Source organism: Phaenicophaeus curvirostris, chromosome 1, assembly GCF_032191515.1.
Source record: "Phaenicophaeus curvirostris isolate KB17595 chromosome 1, BPBGC_Pcur_1.0, whole genome shotgun sequence".
Classification (NCBI taxonomy): domain Eukaryota; kingdom Metazoa; phylum Chordata; class Aves; order Cuculiformes; family Cuculidae; genus Phaenicophaeus; species Phaenicophaeus curvirostris.
This window is the reverse complement of record NC_091392.1, coordinates 131,684,440-131,701,968: the sequence shown is the minus strand read 5'-3', so window position 1 is coordinate 131,701,968 and position 17,529 is coordinate 131,684,440. Positions and strand designations below refer to the sequence as shown.

Below are 17,529 nucleotides of genomic sequence, written 5' to 3'. Positions count from 1 at the left end.
TTACCTGTATTTGATACACTCTCAGATGATCTTTTATACCTTCACTTGCACTGCCTTCATTCCCGTTCTTTCTCAGATTGTATATAGATATTAATGACGATTAATTTTGCTGAAAGACCTATTCGTTTCCTTCTGTACCTTTAAACCCTGCAGCAGAAAGTGGGAATGTGTGGTAACATCTAAATTCCTGCAAGAGAGGTGTAAAACATCAATGCAAAAGTTGGGGTTTTCTATGGGAAAGCAATGGGAATTCTTGCTGGCTCTGTCTTTTTTTGTAGGTGGAGTCAGTACACGGCACCTCACAAAATGTTTCAGATCTAGTGAGGGAACTTGCTGAATCTCCCTTAGTTAGGTGAGCTGTGTAAGCTACTCCTTTATTTAAGATGGTATGACTTGGCCCACGCTTGGAATTGAGAATACTTGCAGAGTCTTTGATCAGTGGTATGTAACAGTGTTTGTGCTCAGAGATACTGCATCTGTCTAGAAGAAAAGGAATGATTGATAATGATAAAGTGCAACAATATCTGCATATTGAATCAATTTAGCATCCATATGCAGAAGTGTTACAGCCTTCCTTCATTCCAACACATGAAACAAAAAAACACTAGCAGTGAGAATGGATGTTGATGTTCCTTCTCATGCCAGGTAGTGCACCATGTGTATGATCTGAAGCCATGCGGTGGGTTATTTGGTTTGGTTTGGTTCATTGGATTATTTTGCTAAAACTCTACTGAGAGCTGGCATTTGAAAAGGGGACAGCAATGAATGAAAATGCTCCCTGTCCCTTGTACTAAAAACTTGAAACTGAGCTTTGTAGATGTCGGACTGGTAGGATGTGACAGATTCACCATCCAAAGTCTTGAATTCAAAGACAGTTGGAAATGACAATATATCATTCCACTGAATAGAATAATATTACAAATACAAGTATACCTGCTAACCTGTTTTCCTTTGCCTGGGTTATGACAGTGTATTTGACAACTGTGAAAGTATTTGGATGCAAAGTCAAAAACACGAAATAAGTACATTGGAAGAATAACTACAACAAATACCTTTTATTTCTCTCTCTCTTTCTTATCCACCCCCGTGCCCCCAAAACTGCAGCCACAGGAACAAGTCTTCAGGCTGGCCTCACTCTTCAGGGACCTGGAGCTTGAACCAGGGGACACCATATGGATGGGAGATGACGGCAAACAGAGATGGAAGAGACTACTTCATCAAGTAAGTGAGCAGTGTGAGCTGTGCAGTTTGTAGCACAGCACTACAGCCCTGCTTTTACTGTGTCTCCTTGGAATCCCATTCCTGGTTCAGCCCTACACAATTAATGTTCAACTGTTTTGATATATTGCACAGAGATAGTTCTGACTGTACTTTACTGTGCCTTGTTTTTTCCTTGGTTATTTCATTTACCCAAGAAATTACTGGTAATATAAGGACCTGCAATTGATCAAAGAATTACAAAAAATGTCATTAACAAAAAAAATAAATGAAAATGCGATGTTTAAAGAATGAGGCAAAAGGTCAGTTCTGACTGAGTCTAACAATTCTCCTCCATCTCTGCCATGTGAGCTCTTTTAGTTTGTCTAATACATTCATTACGTGGGTAATGAGAAAGAGTATGTTTTGATCTCGTGTATTAAGTACTCTAAATCTCAGATTTCCCATAGTCCTTTAGTTCTGAATTTAAAGGTTTGCAAAATAAATGTCAATGTGAATGATGTAATTGTAAACAAAATGGGCTTTTCTTTTCCCAGTGAAAACTGAGCATAATTATTCTTTAAAATCACTTAAGTGGCTTGGATAAAATGTAGTTTGTTTTTCTAGCAAATGTAGTCTTACAGTGCTTTGGAACTTCTTCACTAAAAAGGGATGACGGTGCTGAGCTAGCCGGAACCATTGCTTGATTTTGCAGCATAAGTTGCTTCAGCTTGCTTCCCATTTTTAAGGGGAACATTTTGATTCTTGTCACGTGAAGGACTGGGTTTTTTTAAGTTATTATTTCATTTTTATATTTACCGTTCTGTTTAGAAACTTGCAGGTATGTAAAAAAGTACTGGAGTGTAAATTCTTTCTTTTACCAAAGACGGATCAGACTTATTTTAAGTTAATCAGTAAAAGCCTTTCATTCACTCAAGATCCTTCATCTGCAAAACCAGAACTGTACAGTATAATAGTAAGGTTCCCTGTTATCTCTGCTTTCCCTTTCCTCTCCTCTTTGCCCAGGGCATATGTGTTGGCTTCCTAGGAAGCATTTGCTTTTGAAGCCAAAGCAAGATCAGTAGCAGTGCGGTGTCCTACAGGATTCTGAGAGTTAGAGCAATTTCAGACCCATCCAAATTGGAGCGAGTTGTCTGGGTTAATGAAGTCTCAAAAGCGGACTTTGAAATGTTTTCTTCCTTGAGCAAGTATTTGTCATGCTTTGCATGTCTGTAAGACACAAGATACAGCACTGGACAGTGTGAAGCTGAGTGCCAGGCACAATATAACTGTATTAGCATAGGTTTTCTCCATTAATTAGACTTGTCAGGAACTATAGGTGAGCCTCCAAAGCACTATGCAGATACAACTCTCTGCTTCTGTCACTCTAGTTAGTGAAGAGACCAGCATACCTTGGGTGTCCTTTTATTCTGCACACTGTCAGTATGTTTTCCTCTGTGTGACTGAGATTCATTTGAACAATTAATATCCTGCTTGTCAGGAAAGGCACTACATTTGATTCATCCTCTTTTCTCACTGGTCACATAACTGGATGCTGCACTTCTGTAGCCATAAACAGCTGCAGCTTGCAGAATGCAGTGCATTAGTACTCATTCATTTTGCAATTTAGGAACGTTTTCTAGCTCTTGGTAGCTAATTATTATTTTGTTTATTGCCTCTTAGTACCTTAAAGTGCCATATTCCCTCTCTTAAATGCAGAAAACTATATCTAGGAACAAAAAGCCGTAACAAGCAGTGCCACATTATGCCTTAAGTAATGTTAGGCTTGTTGTTGCGGTCGTGGTGTTGTGTTCTGTTTTTTTTCTGTGCTCTTATAAGGTGTTTGCTCTCTGTTTTCTTTGTGGCTCTGGTCTTCCTTCAATTTTTCTCTGCAAGTGGATAGCAGGCTGTGTGGAAAGAAAAAATAAACTGCTTTAAGGGGTGTAGAGAATGAGACCTCTGAGGAGACTGGTCTGCAGAAGCCTTTGATATTTTGTGCCAGATTTTCCTGCCCGCTGATATCTCTGAGCAGTCTTAAGTGCAAGCTGAACAATGCTATGTACACACACTTTGCTTGAGCTACAGCGTATATTCTTACGTTGAATGTTTTAAAGCAACTGCATTGGCTGTAACACATGCACCAGTCATCTTTCCAGATGTAACAGTACATCTTACGTGGAATGACAATTGCCCAGGATTCATTAAAAGCCAGCAACTTCAGAAATTGAATGAAACCAGGAAACCATTCGGAACCATGTACTGCTCCACTGAATAACCAGCTGTCCACTGTTACTTGTGAATACTTGTGAATAGCTACTACTGTGCGACTGGGTAGTCACAACATACTACTTCATTTTAGAAGTATGACCCAAGACTGAATATATGTATTAATTTTGCCAGAGATTCTGCTGTGGAGGTATATAGTAGCTGTCCTTACAGTGCCTGTTATTTGGCCAAGGAACAAATGAAAACAGTTTAATTTTCTTTCATTCATTTTTCACCGTTGGATTTTAGGAATGAAATAGTAGGATGGCTGTTGACAGTTATTTCAATAAAGATAGGAGAAAGATCAGCAAGGTACCATTTCATATTGTCTCCAAGGCTTCTTATAGCCATACAGATTAACAAATTGCATCACACTGAAGGAGAAAAAGCAATTCAAATCCCCTGCTTGGTTTTGATTAAAGATGTAAAACCAGGTATTATCACAATGAAATGCGCGCTTGAGTTCTGTAGAAGCAAATAACATAATTCATAGGAAAATTAACTGCTTTTTAGCTAAAAAAATTACTTAGTGCCATATGTACATATCCATTCATCTGCAAGCAGATGTATTGTCATTTTGAAATTGTGGGAGGAATAGAGAATCCAGGAGAATGTTCCAGTGAAATGCAAAGTAATTATGTAGTGTCGGTGCAAATGCTTTAAGGAATGAATATGAAGAGACTTTTTTCTCTTTCTGCTGAAGTAAATTTGGTTTCTTTCAAATCTCTAAAAGCTTCCATGGCCTGAGCTAATCAGGGGCAGCTTCCATCACCAGGCAGCACTTTTGTAAAAGTGCAAGAAGAGCCTTTTGTCAAAATATTTTGAGATGTTGCTATCAATTCATTATCTTTTCTGTACAGATGGCACAACCAGGGTCATTTTCCAAACCTCTGAAATACTTTTTCTTAAGTTTAGGCCATGGAAAATTAAAGTTTCAGAACTTCACCCATTCCCTTTTAACTTGCCACTTTTACTTGTAATAGCCTTACGAGATAAGTAATACATTTCAGTATGGGAGGACAGCAATCTTCTAGTATTTTTCCACTGGGTTTCTGTTCTGCACAAGCTGTATTAAGCCGGGCCTTTAATATAAAATAGTGTGCAGTAACCGTTGTAAAGGCCTGTTTTCCTTAATTTATCATATACACCTTGTAGTATATGATTATGAAAAACTTCTGCAACTCATAATTTTAATCCAAACATGAATATTATTAAAAATGTATTTGGTATGAGTGTCAGGTTTCAGGGAGATAGTGTGTAAAGCCAGAAGGTTTTGGCTGATTTTATCCACAAAGGGCTTAACCTTATGGCAGTTTTGGGCTGCCTAAGTTGCTACTGCTATAATCTTACTGATTTTCAGACTTTTCCCTTGCGTCAATCTTGCTGCTTGTCAGATCTGGAGGGGAGTTGATAGATGGAAATAAACTGGCAACAGCTAATAAAAAATCTATCCTACAGAGAAAGCCATGAATTTTATGTAAGTTTAGCTCCCTAAGCCAGTCCTCCACATGGTCTGATAGACTGGCAGAATAATTCAGGCTGGAACAAACCCCTGAAGGTCAGCTGGTCCAACCTCCTTCTCAAAGAGTGGCTAACACCAGATGATGAGCATACACACCGAAATGCCCGACTGATGTGGGAACAAGGTTGCAACAGACCTGTGTTGTCCTAAGCTGCCGTCTAAGGTGCAGGTTGAAGTAACACTTGCTGCCATAGGAATTTCGATTCCTATTCCTATTTAATTCCTAAGGTAATAGATACTTTAGTGCTTTTGTAGACCTGGCTTCTGTCATTCAAATAAAGACCAGAGCCTGATATCAGATTAATGTAAAGGAACTGTAGCCCTTCCTATATCAACTCAAAGCACAGTGATCCCAGTAAGGTGTAGTAAGTTATTAAGCTCTTAAAATAAATTTTTAGAGGAGTTTCTTAGGTCACCATATTGCCGTATCCTTGTTTGACAGAGATCATAGAATTATAGAATCATAGAATAACCAGGTTGGAAGAGACCCACCGGATCATCGAGTCCAACCATTCCTATCAAACACTAAACCATGCCCCTTAGCACCTCGTCCACCCGTGCCTTAAACACTTCCAGGGAAGGTGAATCAACCACCTCCCTGGGCACTCTGTTCCAGTGCCCAATGACCCTTTCTGTGAAAAACTTTTTTTTAAACCTCCCCTGGCGGAGCTTGAGGCCATTCCCTCTTGTCCTGTCCCCTGTCACTTGGGAGAAGAGGCCAGCACCCTCCTCTCTACAACCTCCTTTCAGGTAGTTGTAGAGAGCAGTGAGGTCTCCCCTCAGCCTCCTCTTCTCCAGGCTAAACAACCCCAGCTCTCTCAGCCGCTCCTCGTAAGACCTGCTCTCCAGCCCCCTCACCAGCTTTGTTGCTCTTCTCTGGACTCTCTTCAGAGCCTCAACATCCTTCTTGTGGTGAGGGGCTCAGAACTGAACATAGGATTCGAGGAGCGGTCTCACCAGTGCCGAGTACAGAGGGAGAATAACCTTCCTGGACCTGCTGGTCATGCCGTTTCTGATACAAGCCAAGATGCCATTGGCCTTCTTGGCCACCTGGGCACACTGCTGGCTCATATTCAGTCGGCTGTCAACCAACACCCCCAGGTCCCTCTCCTCCAGGCAGCTTTCTAGACAGACTTCTCCTAGTCTGTAGCACTGCACAGGGTTGTTGTGCCCCAAGTGCAGGACCCAGCATTTGGCCTTGTTAAACCTCATGCCATTGGACTCAGCCCAGCGGTCCAGCCTGTTCAAATCCCTTTGCAGAGCCTCCCTACCCTCCAGCAGATCAACACTTCCACCCAGCTTAGTGTTGTCCGCAAACTTGCTAAGGGTGCACTCGATGCCTTCATCCAGGTCATTGATAAAGACATTGAACAGGGCTGGACCCAGCACTGAGCCCTGGGGAACCCCACTTGTCACTGGCCTCCAGCTGGATTTCACACCATTTCCCACCACTCTCTGGGCCCGGCCGTCCAACCAGTTTTCCACCCAGGAGAGCGTGCGCCTCTCCAGGCCAGAGGCTGACAGTTTCTCAAGCAGAATGCTGTGAGAAACTGGGTCAAAGGCTTTGCTGAAGTCCAGGAAGACCACATCCACAGCCTTTCCCTCATCCAGCAGCCGAGTCACTTTGTCATAGAAGGCGATCAGGTTAGTGTGGCAAGACCTGCCTTTTGTGAACCCATGTTGACTGGGCCTGATCACCCGGTTCTCTTGCATGTGCTTCATGATCGCACTCAAGATCACCTGCTCCATGACTTTCCCTGGCACTGAGGTCAGACTGACAGGCCTGTAGTTTCCTGGGTCCTCCCTGCGACCCTTCTTGTAGATGGGCACAACATCAGCCAGCCTCCAGTCCAGTGGGACTTCCCCAATCTTCCAGGACTGTTGGAAGATGATGGCAAGGGGTTTGGCCAGCACATCCGCCAGCTCCTTCAGAGGCCTGTCCCCTCTTCCAGAGCCCATAAACGTTTCTCTTCTTCTTCTTCATATCACTCAAGATCCCTCTGTTCAACCAAGCTGGTTTTCTCCCCTGCCGGCTTTTTTTCCGGAACATGGGTATGGCTTTCTCCTGAGCTGCTAGGATTTCCTTTTTGAAGAGCTCCCAGACCCCATGGGCTCCCTTGCCCTTGAGTACTGTCTCCCATGAGACTTTGCCAACCAGCCTTCTGAAGAGATCAAAGTCTGTCCTCTGGAGACTTAATGCTACTGTCCTGCTAACCACCCTCTTCACTTCACCTAGAACAGAAAACCCTATCATCTCATGATCACTTAGTCCTAGGCGTCCACCTACTGCCACATCCCCCACAAGGCCTTCTCTGTTCACAAACATCAGGTCCAGGAGGGCACCTTCCCTTGTTGGTTCATTCACCAGCTGTGCAAGGAAGTTGTCTTCCACGCACTCCAGGAACCTCCTAGACTGCTTCCTTTCTGCTCTATTGTACTTCCAGCAGATATCAGGAAGATTGAAGTCTCCCACAAGAACAAGAGGCATTGATCTAGAGATTGACCGCAGCTGTTTATAGAAGAGCTCATCAGCTGCTTCTCCTTGGCTGGGTGGTCTGTAACAGACTCCCATCACAAAATCTGCCTTCTTGTGGGCTCCTCTCATTTTAACCCACAGGCACTCAATCTCCTCATCGCCACAGTCCATCTCAACGGTGTCCAATGGCAGCTTCCAGCTCTTCCTTCTTATTCTCCATGCTGCATGCATTGGTGTAAATGCACTTCAGCTGAGGTGCTGAGCCTTCAGCCCTCTTAGAGGGAACAGAGTTCATTCCCAATTGCCTGGTAACTGGAGTAGCTAGCACCAGAGTGCCCGTGTCTCCCTTAGCACCCTGAGGTGTGTTCTCCCCCACTTTCTGTGTGGTGATGTACTGGTGGTCCTCTCCAGCATACCCTCTCCGAATCACCATTGCCCCACGTCCAGGCTCGTTCCTGCCTAGCCTGGGCTCAACCCCCTCCCCCTTCACATCTAGTTTAAATCTTGGTTTATGAGCTTAGCTATGTTTTTAGCAAGGGCTTTAGTCCCACTAGGAGACACACGTGTCCCATCCTTAGCAAGAAAGCCTGGGGGTGCGTGAGCCACCCCATGATCAAAGAAGCCAAAGCCCCTTTCCTCACACCAGGCTCGGAGCCAGGCATTAATTGAATTCTTCTTCCTGACTTCCCGCTCCTCTCTATTTAGCATTGGGATGGAGCAGAATACTATTTTTGCCCCAGAGCCCTCCACCATTTTCCTAATGGCCCTGAAGTCATTCTTGACGGCTGTGGTCTTTTTGTTTACTAGACCGTCCTTACCAGTTTGAACTATTATCAGAGCATAGTAGTCTGCCTCGTGGACCAGGGAAGGAAGTTTTCTAGCTACCTCCTTCCTGATGCCCCCGGTAAGCAGCAGACCTCTCTGTGGAGCGGGTCCGGTCTGCAAATGGATCCCTCCATTCCTTTTAGGAGGGAGTCCCCTACAACAATCACCCTCCTCTTCTTATTGATGGAGGATGTTTTTATCTTTTTCTGAGGATGGTGCGGCCTAGGGAAGGATTCTAGGCTGTGGGAGCCATCATCCTCATCCTCAGGGTTGGATTCCACCTGCAGCACCTGGTACTTGTTCACCAGGGGGATCTGGGGTTTTGCTGTCTGGGTGAGGGGAGCAGGTTTCTTTCGTCTGGCAGGAACTTGCTGCCATTCCTCATCTCTTGTTCCCCCAACCGTGCAGTTTGCAGGTGGACGGTGTTTGGACACACCAGCTCCAGCAGGCTGCTGAGTTAGTGAGAGGGCACTACTCCACTGGTCTATCTCCCTCTCACACTCCCTGATGGTCCTCAGACTCTTTACCTCCTCCCTTAACTCCTCCACCATGGGAAGGAGTTCCCCCACTCGAATGCAGCTTTCACAAGTGGAGCCAGTAACAGAGGCAGGAGCTGGTGTGGGAGGGGGGCACTGCCTGCAGCCCAGGGTCTGGGTAGCTGCATGCACCTTCTGTGGCTCTATCTGAGTGGCGGCATCCATCCTGCCTGCTGCAGCACACGGAGCAGCTTTAATCTTCTGCCGGGTGGCCACCATGGTCCTCGGTGTCTTCTGTCTAGTCTCTAGGTCCTCTCTGCGCCCTGCCTTTGCGCCCTGCCTTCTCACCCTGCCCGCTCGAACTGCCGCTCAAACTGCCCCACACCTCTTTGCCACACTCCTCTTTGCCATGCTCCAGGTTGCGGATACTGTTGATCGTGTTTACTTTACCTCTTGCTGTTGCCTCAGAAAGGATGACAAGGTCTGTCTGCATTACTAGTTTGGTTCACTCCTTGTTTCACTCCAAGGACCCCGATCAGATGTACTTCATGTTTGTTAGCTTGCTTACGTACTCCAGTCTGGAACAACCTGAGCAAAGAGCTGGGGCCCCAGACATGAAATAAAAGGCAGCACACGCACAGATCAAAGCCTGCAGCATTACTGCTTGGCTTGAAACCACAAGTCAGTCCCCAGAGCTCAGAGCAGAGCTGGGAGAGGCATACTCCTTGTCAGTCTTTCCAAATCTCGTTATGTTAGTATGTCGTGGTTGCTACATTAGTTAAAACATATTACAACGTATTTTGTTATCTTGTGTGCCTGCTGCTGTTTTTCACTGGTGCTTTTGTATTTAGTCACACTAAATTCTTCCAGATTTCTTCTAATTTTATCTGGCAAACTTAATTCTTTTTTATTTTAAGATATGCTATCCTGCATATAATATCAGCTCCATGATTTTGGGCTCATGGAATCATTACATTTTGGTTGTTCTTCCTTGGCTTAGTAACTATTCTATTCCTGAAAAATTAAATTATTGAGTGTCAGCTTTTGATCCATATGTAAAACATAGGTAATATATTTGTGGGTTTTGGTAGCTAGTGCAGCTTACAACATCCTAAATTCTCAAAGCATGCATAGTACAGTATTTCTTTACAATGTGACAATGCCATGATAGGCTTCTACATTCAAGTACTTACCTAAATTTTCTTTAGTGGTCTTCATCTTATTCTTCAATGCTTGCTGTGCTTAGAATAGGAAACTCTTTTTTTTTTTTTTTTCCAGAAAGGCAGAGATCCCCTATGAGTGTTGCTTGCGTCCTGTCTGGCCTGTGTAGTCCTCCGTGCACACCCAGTTCTCATAATTGGCCAGTGGTGTAAAGTGGCACAGCACATTCATTGGTGCTATTAATGGCATCCTGCTTATTAAGTGTCACTAATTCATACCAGAGGCAAAACTAAGACTCACAGCCTGCTAAGCTGTTTATTTCAAAAGAAGTAAGCACAGAAGAGGATCAGACCATTTAGCTCTTTTTTGTTTGTTTGTTTGTTGTTTACTTTGTCTTAGTATGTCTAGCCCTACCCTACCCCAACTTTCTTGTCCATATGTTCTGCAGGTCGTACACACCTATTGGTAGATTTGCCTTTTCTCAGAATATTAGCACGGCAAGCTGTAGGCAACCCAGGAGACTCCTGGAGTGCATTGAAGATAATTTCTTAGTCCAGATGATAGAGACCCCCACCCAAGGCGATGCAATACTGGACCTGATGGCCACCAATGCAAGTGAACTCATCAGTGATCAGAGGCAGCCTGGGCTGCAGTGATCATGCTCTGATGGAGTTCAAGGTCCAGAGAAATATGGGACAGGTGAGGAGTATAGTCAGGACCCTGAATTTCTGGAAAGCAGACTTCTGGCTCTTCAAGGAATTACTTGGTAACACCCCCTGCATCATGGTCCTTGGGGACAAGGGAGCGGAACAGAGCTGGCAAATATTTAAAGATGCTTTCCGTAAAGTGCAAGAGCACTCAGTCCATATTTGTAGAATATCAGGCAGAAAGGGGAAGAGACTGGCATGGATGAGTCGAGACCTGCTGGTTAAACTAAAGAAGTTTTACTGCACAGGCAATGCAAGCAGGGATGGGTAAGCTGGGATGTGTATAGGGATGCTGTCCAGTTGTGTAGGGATAAGGTCAGGAAGGCCAAGGCGCAGCTGGAGCTGAACTTGGCAAGGGAAGTGAAGACCAACAGGAAGGGCTTCTACAGGTACATCAGTCAGAAGAGGAAGGTTAAAGAGAAGGTACCCCCAGTCATGGTTGGAAACGGTGACTTTGTATCAACTGACCAGGACAAGGCTGAGGTACTTAACAACTTTTTTTGCCTCAGTATTCACCGATAATCACTCTCGTCACCCCTTCTGGGTCATGGGACAGCAAGATGGTGACCAGGGGGGTAAACCCCCTCCCACAGTAGAGGAGGATCAGGTTCATGACCATCTGAGGAACCTGAACATTTGTAAGTCTGTGGGACCTGATGAGATGCATCCCAGAGTCGTGAGGGAAGTGGTCGATGTGGTTGCCAAGACACTCTTCATGATACTTGAAAAGTCATGGCAATCAGGAGAAGTCCCTGGTGACTGGAAGAAGGCTAACATTGTGCCCACTTTTAAAAAAGGTGGAAAAGATGACCCCGGAAACTACGGACCTTTCATCTTCACCTCTGTGCCTGGGAAGATCATGGAACAGATCCTCCTAGAAGCTATGCTAAAGCACATGGAGGGCGAGGATGTGATTAATGACAGCCAGTATGGCTTCACGGGAGGCAAATCCTGTATGACCAACTTAGTGGCTTTCTATGATGGGGTAACTGCAACAGTGGACATGGGTAAACCAACGGATGTGATCTACCTAGACTTCCATAAAGACTTTGACACAGTCCCCCACAACATCCTTCTCTCTAAATTGGAGAGATACAGATTAGATGGGTGGATGGTACAGTGGGTAAGACACTGGTTGGATGGTGGTATTCTAAAGAGTAGTGGTCAATGGCTTAAAGTCCAGATGGAGATCCGTGACAAGTGGTGTCCCTCAGGGGTCTGTATACTCCTTATTCCATGATGTTGGTTCCGAGTTGTTAAAAGTAAGCTTCTAAATTTTACCAGCCTTGAAATACTTGCTATAAATCCAAGTTGTTTATAATGTTTCCCAGAAAGACCACAATGTAAGATGATCTCACACCACCCCTACTTCTATGACATGAGGTGACTTCGCACAACAGTCAAGCTTCATGCATTAGAAAAATACTTCACTAGAACTTAGGTTATTTCTGGAATACACCAGAAATGTCTGGTTCTAAACTAAGTTAAAAAGGACATGGAGGTGATTAATGGCAGCCAGCACAGCTTCACCAGGGGCCAGTCCTGTATGACCAACTTAGTGGCTTTCTATGATGAGTTAACCACAGCAGTGGACACAGGAAAACCAACGGATGTGATCTGTCTGGACTTCTGTGAAGTCTTTGACACAGTCCCTCACAACATCCTTCTCTCTGGATTGGAGAGAGATGGATTTGATGAATGGACGCTACGGTGGATAAGAAACTGGTTGGAGGGTCTTATTCAGAGAGTAGTGATCAATGGCTTTAAGTCCAGATGGAGATCTGTGACAAGTGGTGTCCCTCAGGGGTCCGTACTGGGACCAGTGCTGTTTAATATCTTTATCAATTATATTGACAGAGAGATTGAGTGCACCCTCAGCAAGTTTGCAGATGGCACCAAGATGAGTGGTGCAGCTGTCACAGCAGAAGGACGGGATGTCATCCAGAGGGACCTGGACAGGCTGGAGAAGTGGGCCTGTGAGGTTCAACCAGGCCAAGTGCGAGGTCCTACACCTGGGTCAAGTCAATCCCTGATTTCAGTACACGATGGAGGATGAAGTGATTGAGAGCTGCCCTGCAGAGAAGGACTTGGGGGTGCTGGTCAATGAGAAGCTCAACATGAGCCGGCAGTGTGCACTCAAAGCCCAGAAGGCCAACCATATCCTGGGCTGCATCAAAGGAAGCGTGGCCGGCAGGTCGAGGGAGGTGATTCTGCCCCTCTACTTCTCTCTTGTGAGACCTCATCTGGAGTATTGTGTACAGCTCTGGAATCCTCAACATAGGAAGGGCATGGAACTGTTGGAATGGGTCCAGAGGAAGGCTACAAAGATGATCAGAGGGCTGGAGCACCCTCCATACCAGGACAGGCTGAGAGAGTTGGGGTTGTTCAGCCTGGAGAAGAGAAAGCTCTAAGGAGATCTTATAGTGACCTTCTAGTACCTGAAAGCAGCCTACAAGAAAGCTGGAGAGGACTTTTCATAAAGGCTTGCGGTGATAGGATGATGGGAATGGGTATAAACTGGAGAGGAGCAGATTTAGGCTAGATATAAGGAAGAATTTCTTCACCATGAGAGTGGTGAGACACTGGCACAGGTTGCCCAGGAAGCTGTGGCTGCCCCATCCCTGGAGGTGTTCAAGGCCAGGTTGGATGTGGCCTTGGGCAGCCTGATCTAGTGGGAGGTGTCCCTGCCCATGGCAGGGGGGTTGGAACTAGATGATCTTTAAGGTCCCTTCCAACTCTAGCGATTCTATGATTCTGTGATTCTATGATTATATATTTGTGGAGTTTGCTCTGTTGGAAAATTTTGCAATCAATAAAAGGATATAATAAGTGTAGTGAAAGACTTGATCAGACGAGAGCAAATGGCCCAATCTGCACCAGGGGAAGTTTAGATTGTGTATTAGGGAAAAAAAATCTTTACTTCAAGAATGGTAAAGCACTGGAACAGGCTGCTCAGGGAAGTGGAGGAGACACCATCCCTCGAGGTGTTCAAAAAAAGTGTAGACGTGGCTTCAGGACATGGTTTAGAAGGCATGGTGGTGATGGACTGACAGTTGGACTTGATGATCTTCAAGATCTTTTCCAACCTTAATGATTCTGTAGTTTTTGTTACAGTGTTGTTCATTGTCCTGGATTTTGAAAAGGCTGCTGTTGTTTGGAGACTACCTTAGTACCTAAGGCTATAATGTTCGAAGCCACAGGATTCACCCCCTGCCCTGTAGGAATGAAGTTATATAGCACTTTACCGAGTGCGTTACATTTATTAATCTCTAAGTACAGAAACAACGTTGTCTTGATTTACGAAAATACAAGCAACACTGCTGCTACTGCTGCTGCTGCTCCATCCTGCCTCAGCTGGCATAAGAGCACCTGCACTTCTGCAGGGTGTCAAAAAGACAGTTTGTTTCCTTCTCCTTCTGATTCAGGTTAGCGATGTGAATGAAGGCAGTTTGTATGCCAGGATAATGCCTCAAGCCAAAGTCTGACTGCAGTGTGCCTCTTGGAGCATCACAGCTCCCAAGTGAGACACTGAGGGAATAGACAGTAGAATTGTGCTCTCTGGCCCACTTATTCCCACATCTCTAAAAGGGACATCCAATGAGAGTGAACGGCAGGCAGTTTAACGATGATAAAAATAGTACAACCTATATAATTAGCAAATATAACTCTCAGCTACAGGTTACAGTAAAGCCAAAAATGCTTTATAAGATTCAAATGTACATTTGCAATGTACATTTATAATGAGTCTTCCACTATTAAATTACTTAGGATTAAAAAAAATTAGAGCAGATATAAATTCTTATGTTTCAAACAAGCGAGTGAGTCAGCTGCTGACTGCCTTGGGGTAGGACGAAACTTCCTGTATTAATCAGGTTATTCTATAATTACAAGGTTTCTTGCACCTTCCTCTGAAGCGAATACTGAGTGCTGTCTGAAACAGGATACTGGACCAGGCGGACAACAGGTCTGATTGGTATGGTGATTCTTGGTTTTTCTCTTTTTTTTTTTTTAATTCCCTTGTCACTAATACAGACTCTTGATATGAATAGTGTGTTACTAGAGAAAGTGCTACTATGCTCCTTTCAGACCGCATGCAAATTTGCTTTCTGTTGCTAAGGGTTTGACCTACTCAAGGACAGGATCCTATGCTGGAAGGGGGAGTGAGGCTAGAGGAGATGAACAGAAGCGGTAGGGATTCACAGACACAAGTGACTGCTTTAAAGCAAACCTGAATAATTAGAAAGGAGAAGGAGGAAAATTATATAGCAACCTGGTTGTGTCAGTGGTCTGCCTAAAGACATCTTGGGCATATGGAGAAAAAAAAAGAATTGCTAAATCAGCTCAACCTCCCGAAAAGATAGAATGATTTAACAATTGTCCTTCCTTCACAGAGAACTGTTGCTCTAGCCGTAAATATGGCAGACATAAGTATGACAGATAAAATTATGTTAATATTGACTGGGATAAATCATTGATGTAATGGAGAGAATAATAGCTAGGAGAGTCTGGATTGTAGGATTATTTTATTTTAACTAAGGCATGGAAAAACTAAGAGTTCATTGCATTGTAAGGCAGCTGTATTTGAGCTGGTTGGTGTGCAGTAACTCAGGAGCTAGCTGCAGCGGTGTGGCCCCTTCCCTATCTGCTTGCCCTTTCCGAGTCCTCTCTGCACACATGTGCAACCAGCACATGCTGAACCAAGAGGATTCCTGACACTGGAAAGGTGAGTGGAGTTACGAATGTGGGTGAGAATACCCAGAAGAGAAGAAGTTTTTGCTCAATCATTAGCCTCAGATTGCCTGGATGTAATTGTACCTAAGTGGAGTACAGGTAATCATGTACTTTGTGCCTCTAGTATAGAAAAGTCAGTGTTTCTGAGCTGATCCCCGGTCTTTTCTCCGAACACAAAATGGGTGGGGATGACATGAAAATAAGAAAAGTATTGCATCTTGAAACTTCTTATTCTTGTGTATTTTGAAGGTGGATTAGGAAACAGAATAAAACTTCTGGATCAGAAACTGTACAGAAAAAATAAAATAAAAATTAAGCTATCTTAACCCAGGGTCACAATGCATAGAAGTGAGAAAATGAAATTCTCATTACTCTTGAAGGTCACATACTTCTGGGTAGACGTTTCATGTGTCGTGTCAAACAACTTAGTTCTTGAAAAAGGGTTATGTGAGAATGATAGCCCCAGTCAGAACCTGCTTTTTCAAACATCTCTCTTGTAAAACGGAGTGCAGTCCCTACCAAATTTGGATTAAAAGCATGAAGTTCTGGTTCTGCAAAGCCATGCAGGTGGTTGGGAGAACAGCAGTGGTTTATAAGAAGCTGTAAGTCTTATCTCTGGTCACCTGCTGCTATCCCAAGTGATGCAAACGCAGAGGATCTACATATGAAATAGAACCAGGCTAGCTAATAGTCCTTAAAAATACAGAGGGGAGAACAGCCACTGAAAAAGGCAGAGTGATCCTGCAGGCCGTACACTGGGGCCTTGTTGACCACAAGCTTCAAAAAAGAAATAAAGCAAAGTTCTCTGATATTTGGTGGTAGAACTGGGACTTTTCACAGCAAACACTAGGTGAAAATTTCCCCCAGAACTTCACTTAGTGGTAACAAGAAAAAACATGTGCTGGAGATAGATTATAGAGCAGGGAAAAAAAAGTGAGAATTATCACAGTATATGACTATATTTTAAATAGCACGGTTGAACTACACCAGTTCATCATAGTCTATGCACTGAATTTAAAGCAAGTTATCTAATATGTTATGCCTTGCCAGGAAATACCGTATTGATGGTGCTTTTCCAGCAGTCATTCATATGCTAAGAAACTGCATTCTGAGGTATATGAAAGCCAGCACTGAAGAAGCTGTGTATATCCTTTTGGCTTAATTTCTGTCATATTAATAAACCTACAATTTTCTGTAAAGAATATCACGTATAAGTCTACTGTGAAAGGTTCTTATCTGGATTGTTATTGTAGAACAGCAAGGTAATTTGTTTTAGAAAGATGATACTATGAAGAAAAGCTTACTGAATTTTAACTCTCATTGCCCTTCTTACAATAAAATACCACTTAATTATACTCAAAATGCTCAGATCCGAAATATAATGCGAAGAATACTCATGTATGTTGTCTATATATATATATGTATGGTTAAGGTGAAGAAATAGTTTATATGAACTCGAATTAATCTACTCACTGACAACAATATGACTCACTGCAATATTTTGAAAGCCACTTCTTTAATGTTTGCTAGGGTCCTGTGCCATTCCACAGAAAAGCTTCGATTTAAAGTAAACCAATCAAACTGTGTAGCTGCGCAATTAAATATCACCATGGTAACGGGGATTAAGCACACAAGGTAAAGACCTGCTGACAGTGCAGAGATTATTTCAAGTTTCTTACTTTTCCAGCAGTAGCCAAATGAATTTACGTTTTCTGTACTGAACACTGGGAGATGTAAAATGAAAGAGATTGAAGAAGTTGTGTGGCATCTTGGGACTTCAGAGACTATTTTCCTGACAGGGGAAGTAATTAGCTGGAATTACAAATAGGAACTGAGCAGACAGATATGAATAAGCATTTGCTCATGGGATTTATTTAGTGCTTCATAATTAAAACCTGGAAAGGCATGTTATCTGAGATACAAATAGCAAGAAAAAACTTCCCCGTAGTTTAAGAGATTGAACAGAACAAATATGCCATTTTGCTTTTAATTTTTAAGTGAACTTTGTGTTGCCTTTTTTATAATGAAGAAAGGTGCTTATTTGCAGCTCTGCTATGAAGTGCTCTAATGTGTAATATGCATATAAAGTTAGAGTAAAAAAAGTCACACTGATATTCAGTGAAGACACCAGGTGATGCATTAATCAACTCTAACATACTTCTGTTTGTC

General features: G+C 43.5%; 1 protein-coding gene across 3 annotated transcripts in view; it reads left to right on the top strand.

Moving 5' to 3' along the window:
- Nucleotides 1-17,529, top strand: part of FRMPD4 (FERM and PDZ domain containing 4) — a 351,431-nt gene that overhangs the window by 228,216 nt on the left and 105,686 nt on the right. For all 3 annotated transcript variants that reach the window (XM_069874549.1, XM_069874557.1, XM_069874567.1), the window contains exon 2: nt 1,105-1,221. In XM_069874549.1, coding sequence (XP_069730650.1) covers nt 1,105-1,221 — 117 coding nt within the window. The remainder of the gene's footprint in view (nt 1-1,104; nt 1,222-17,529) is intronic.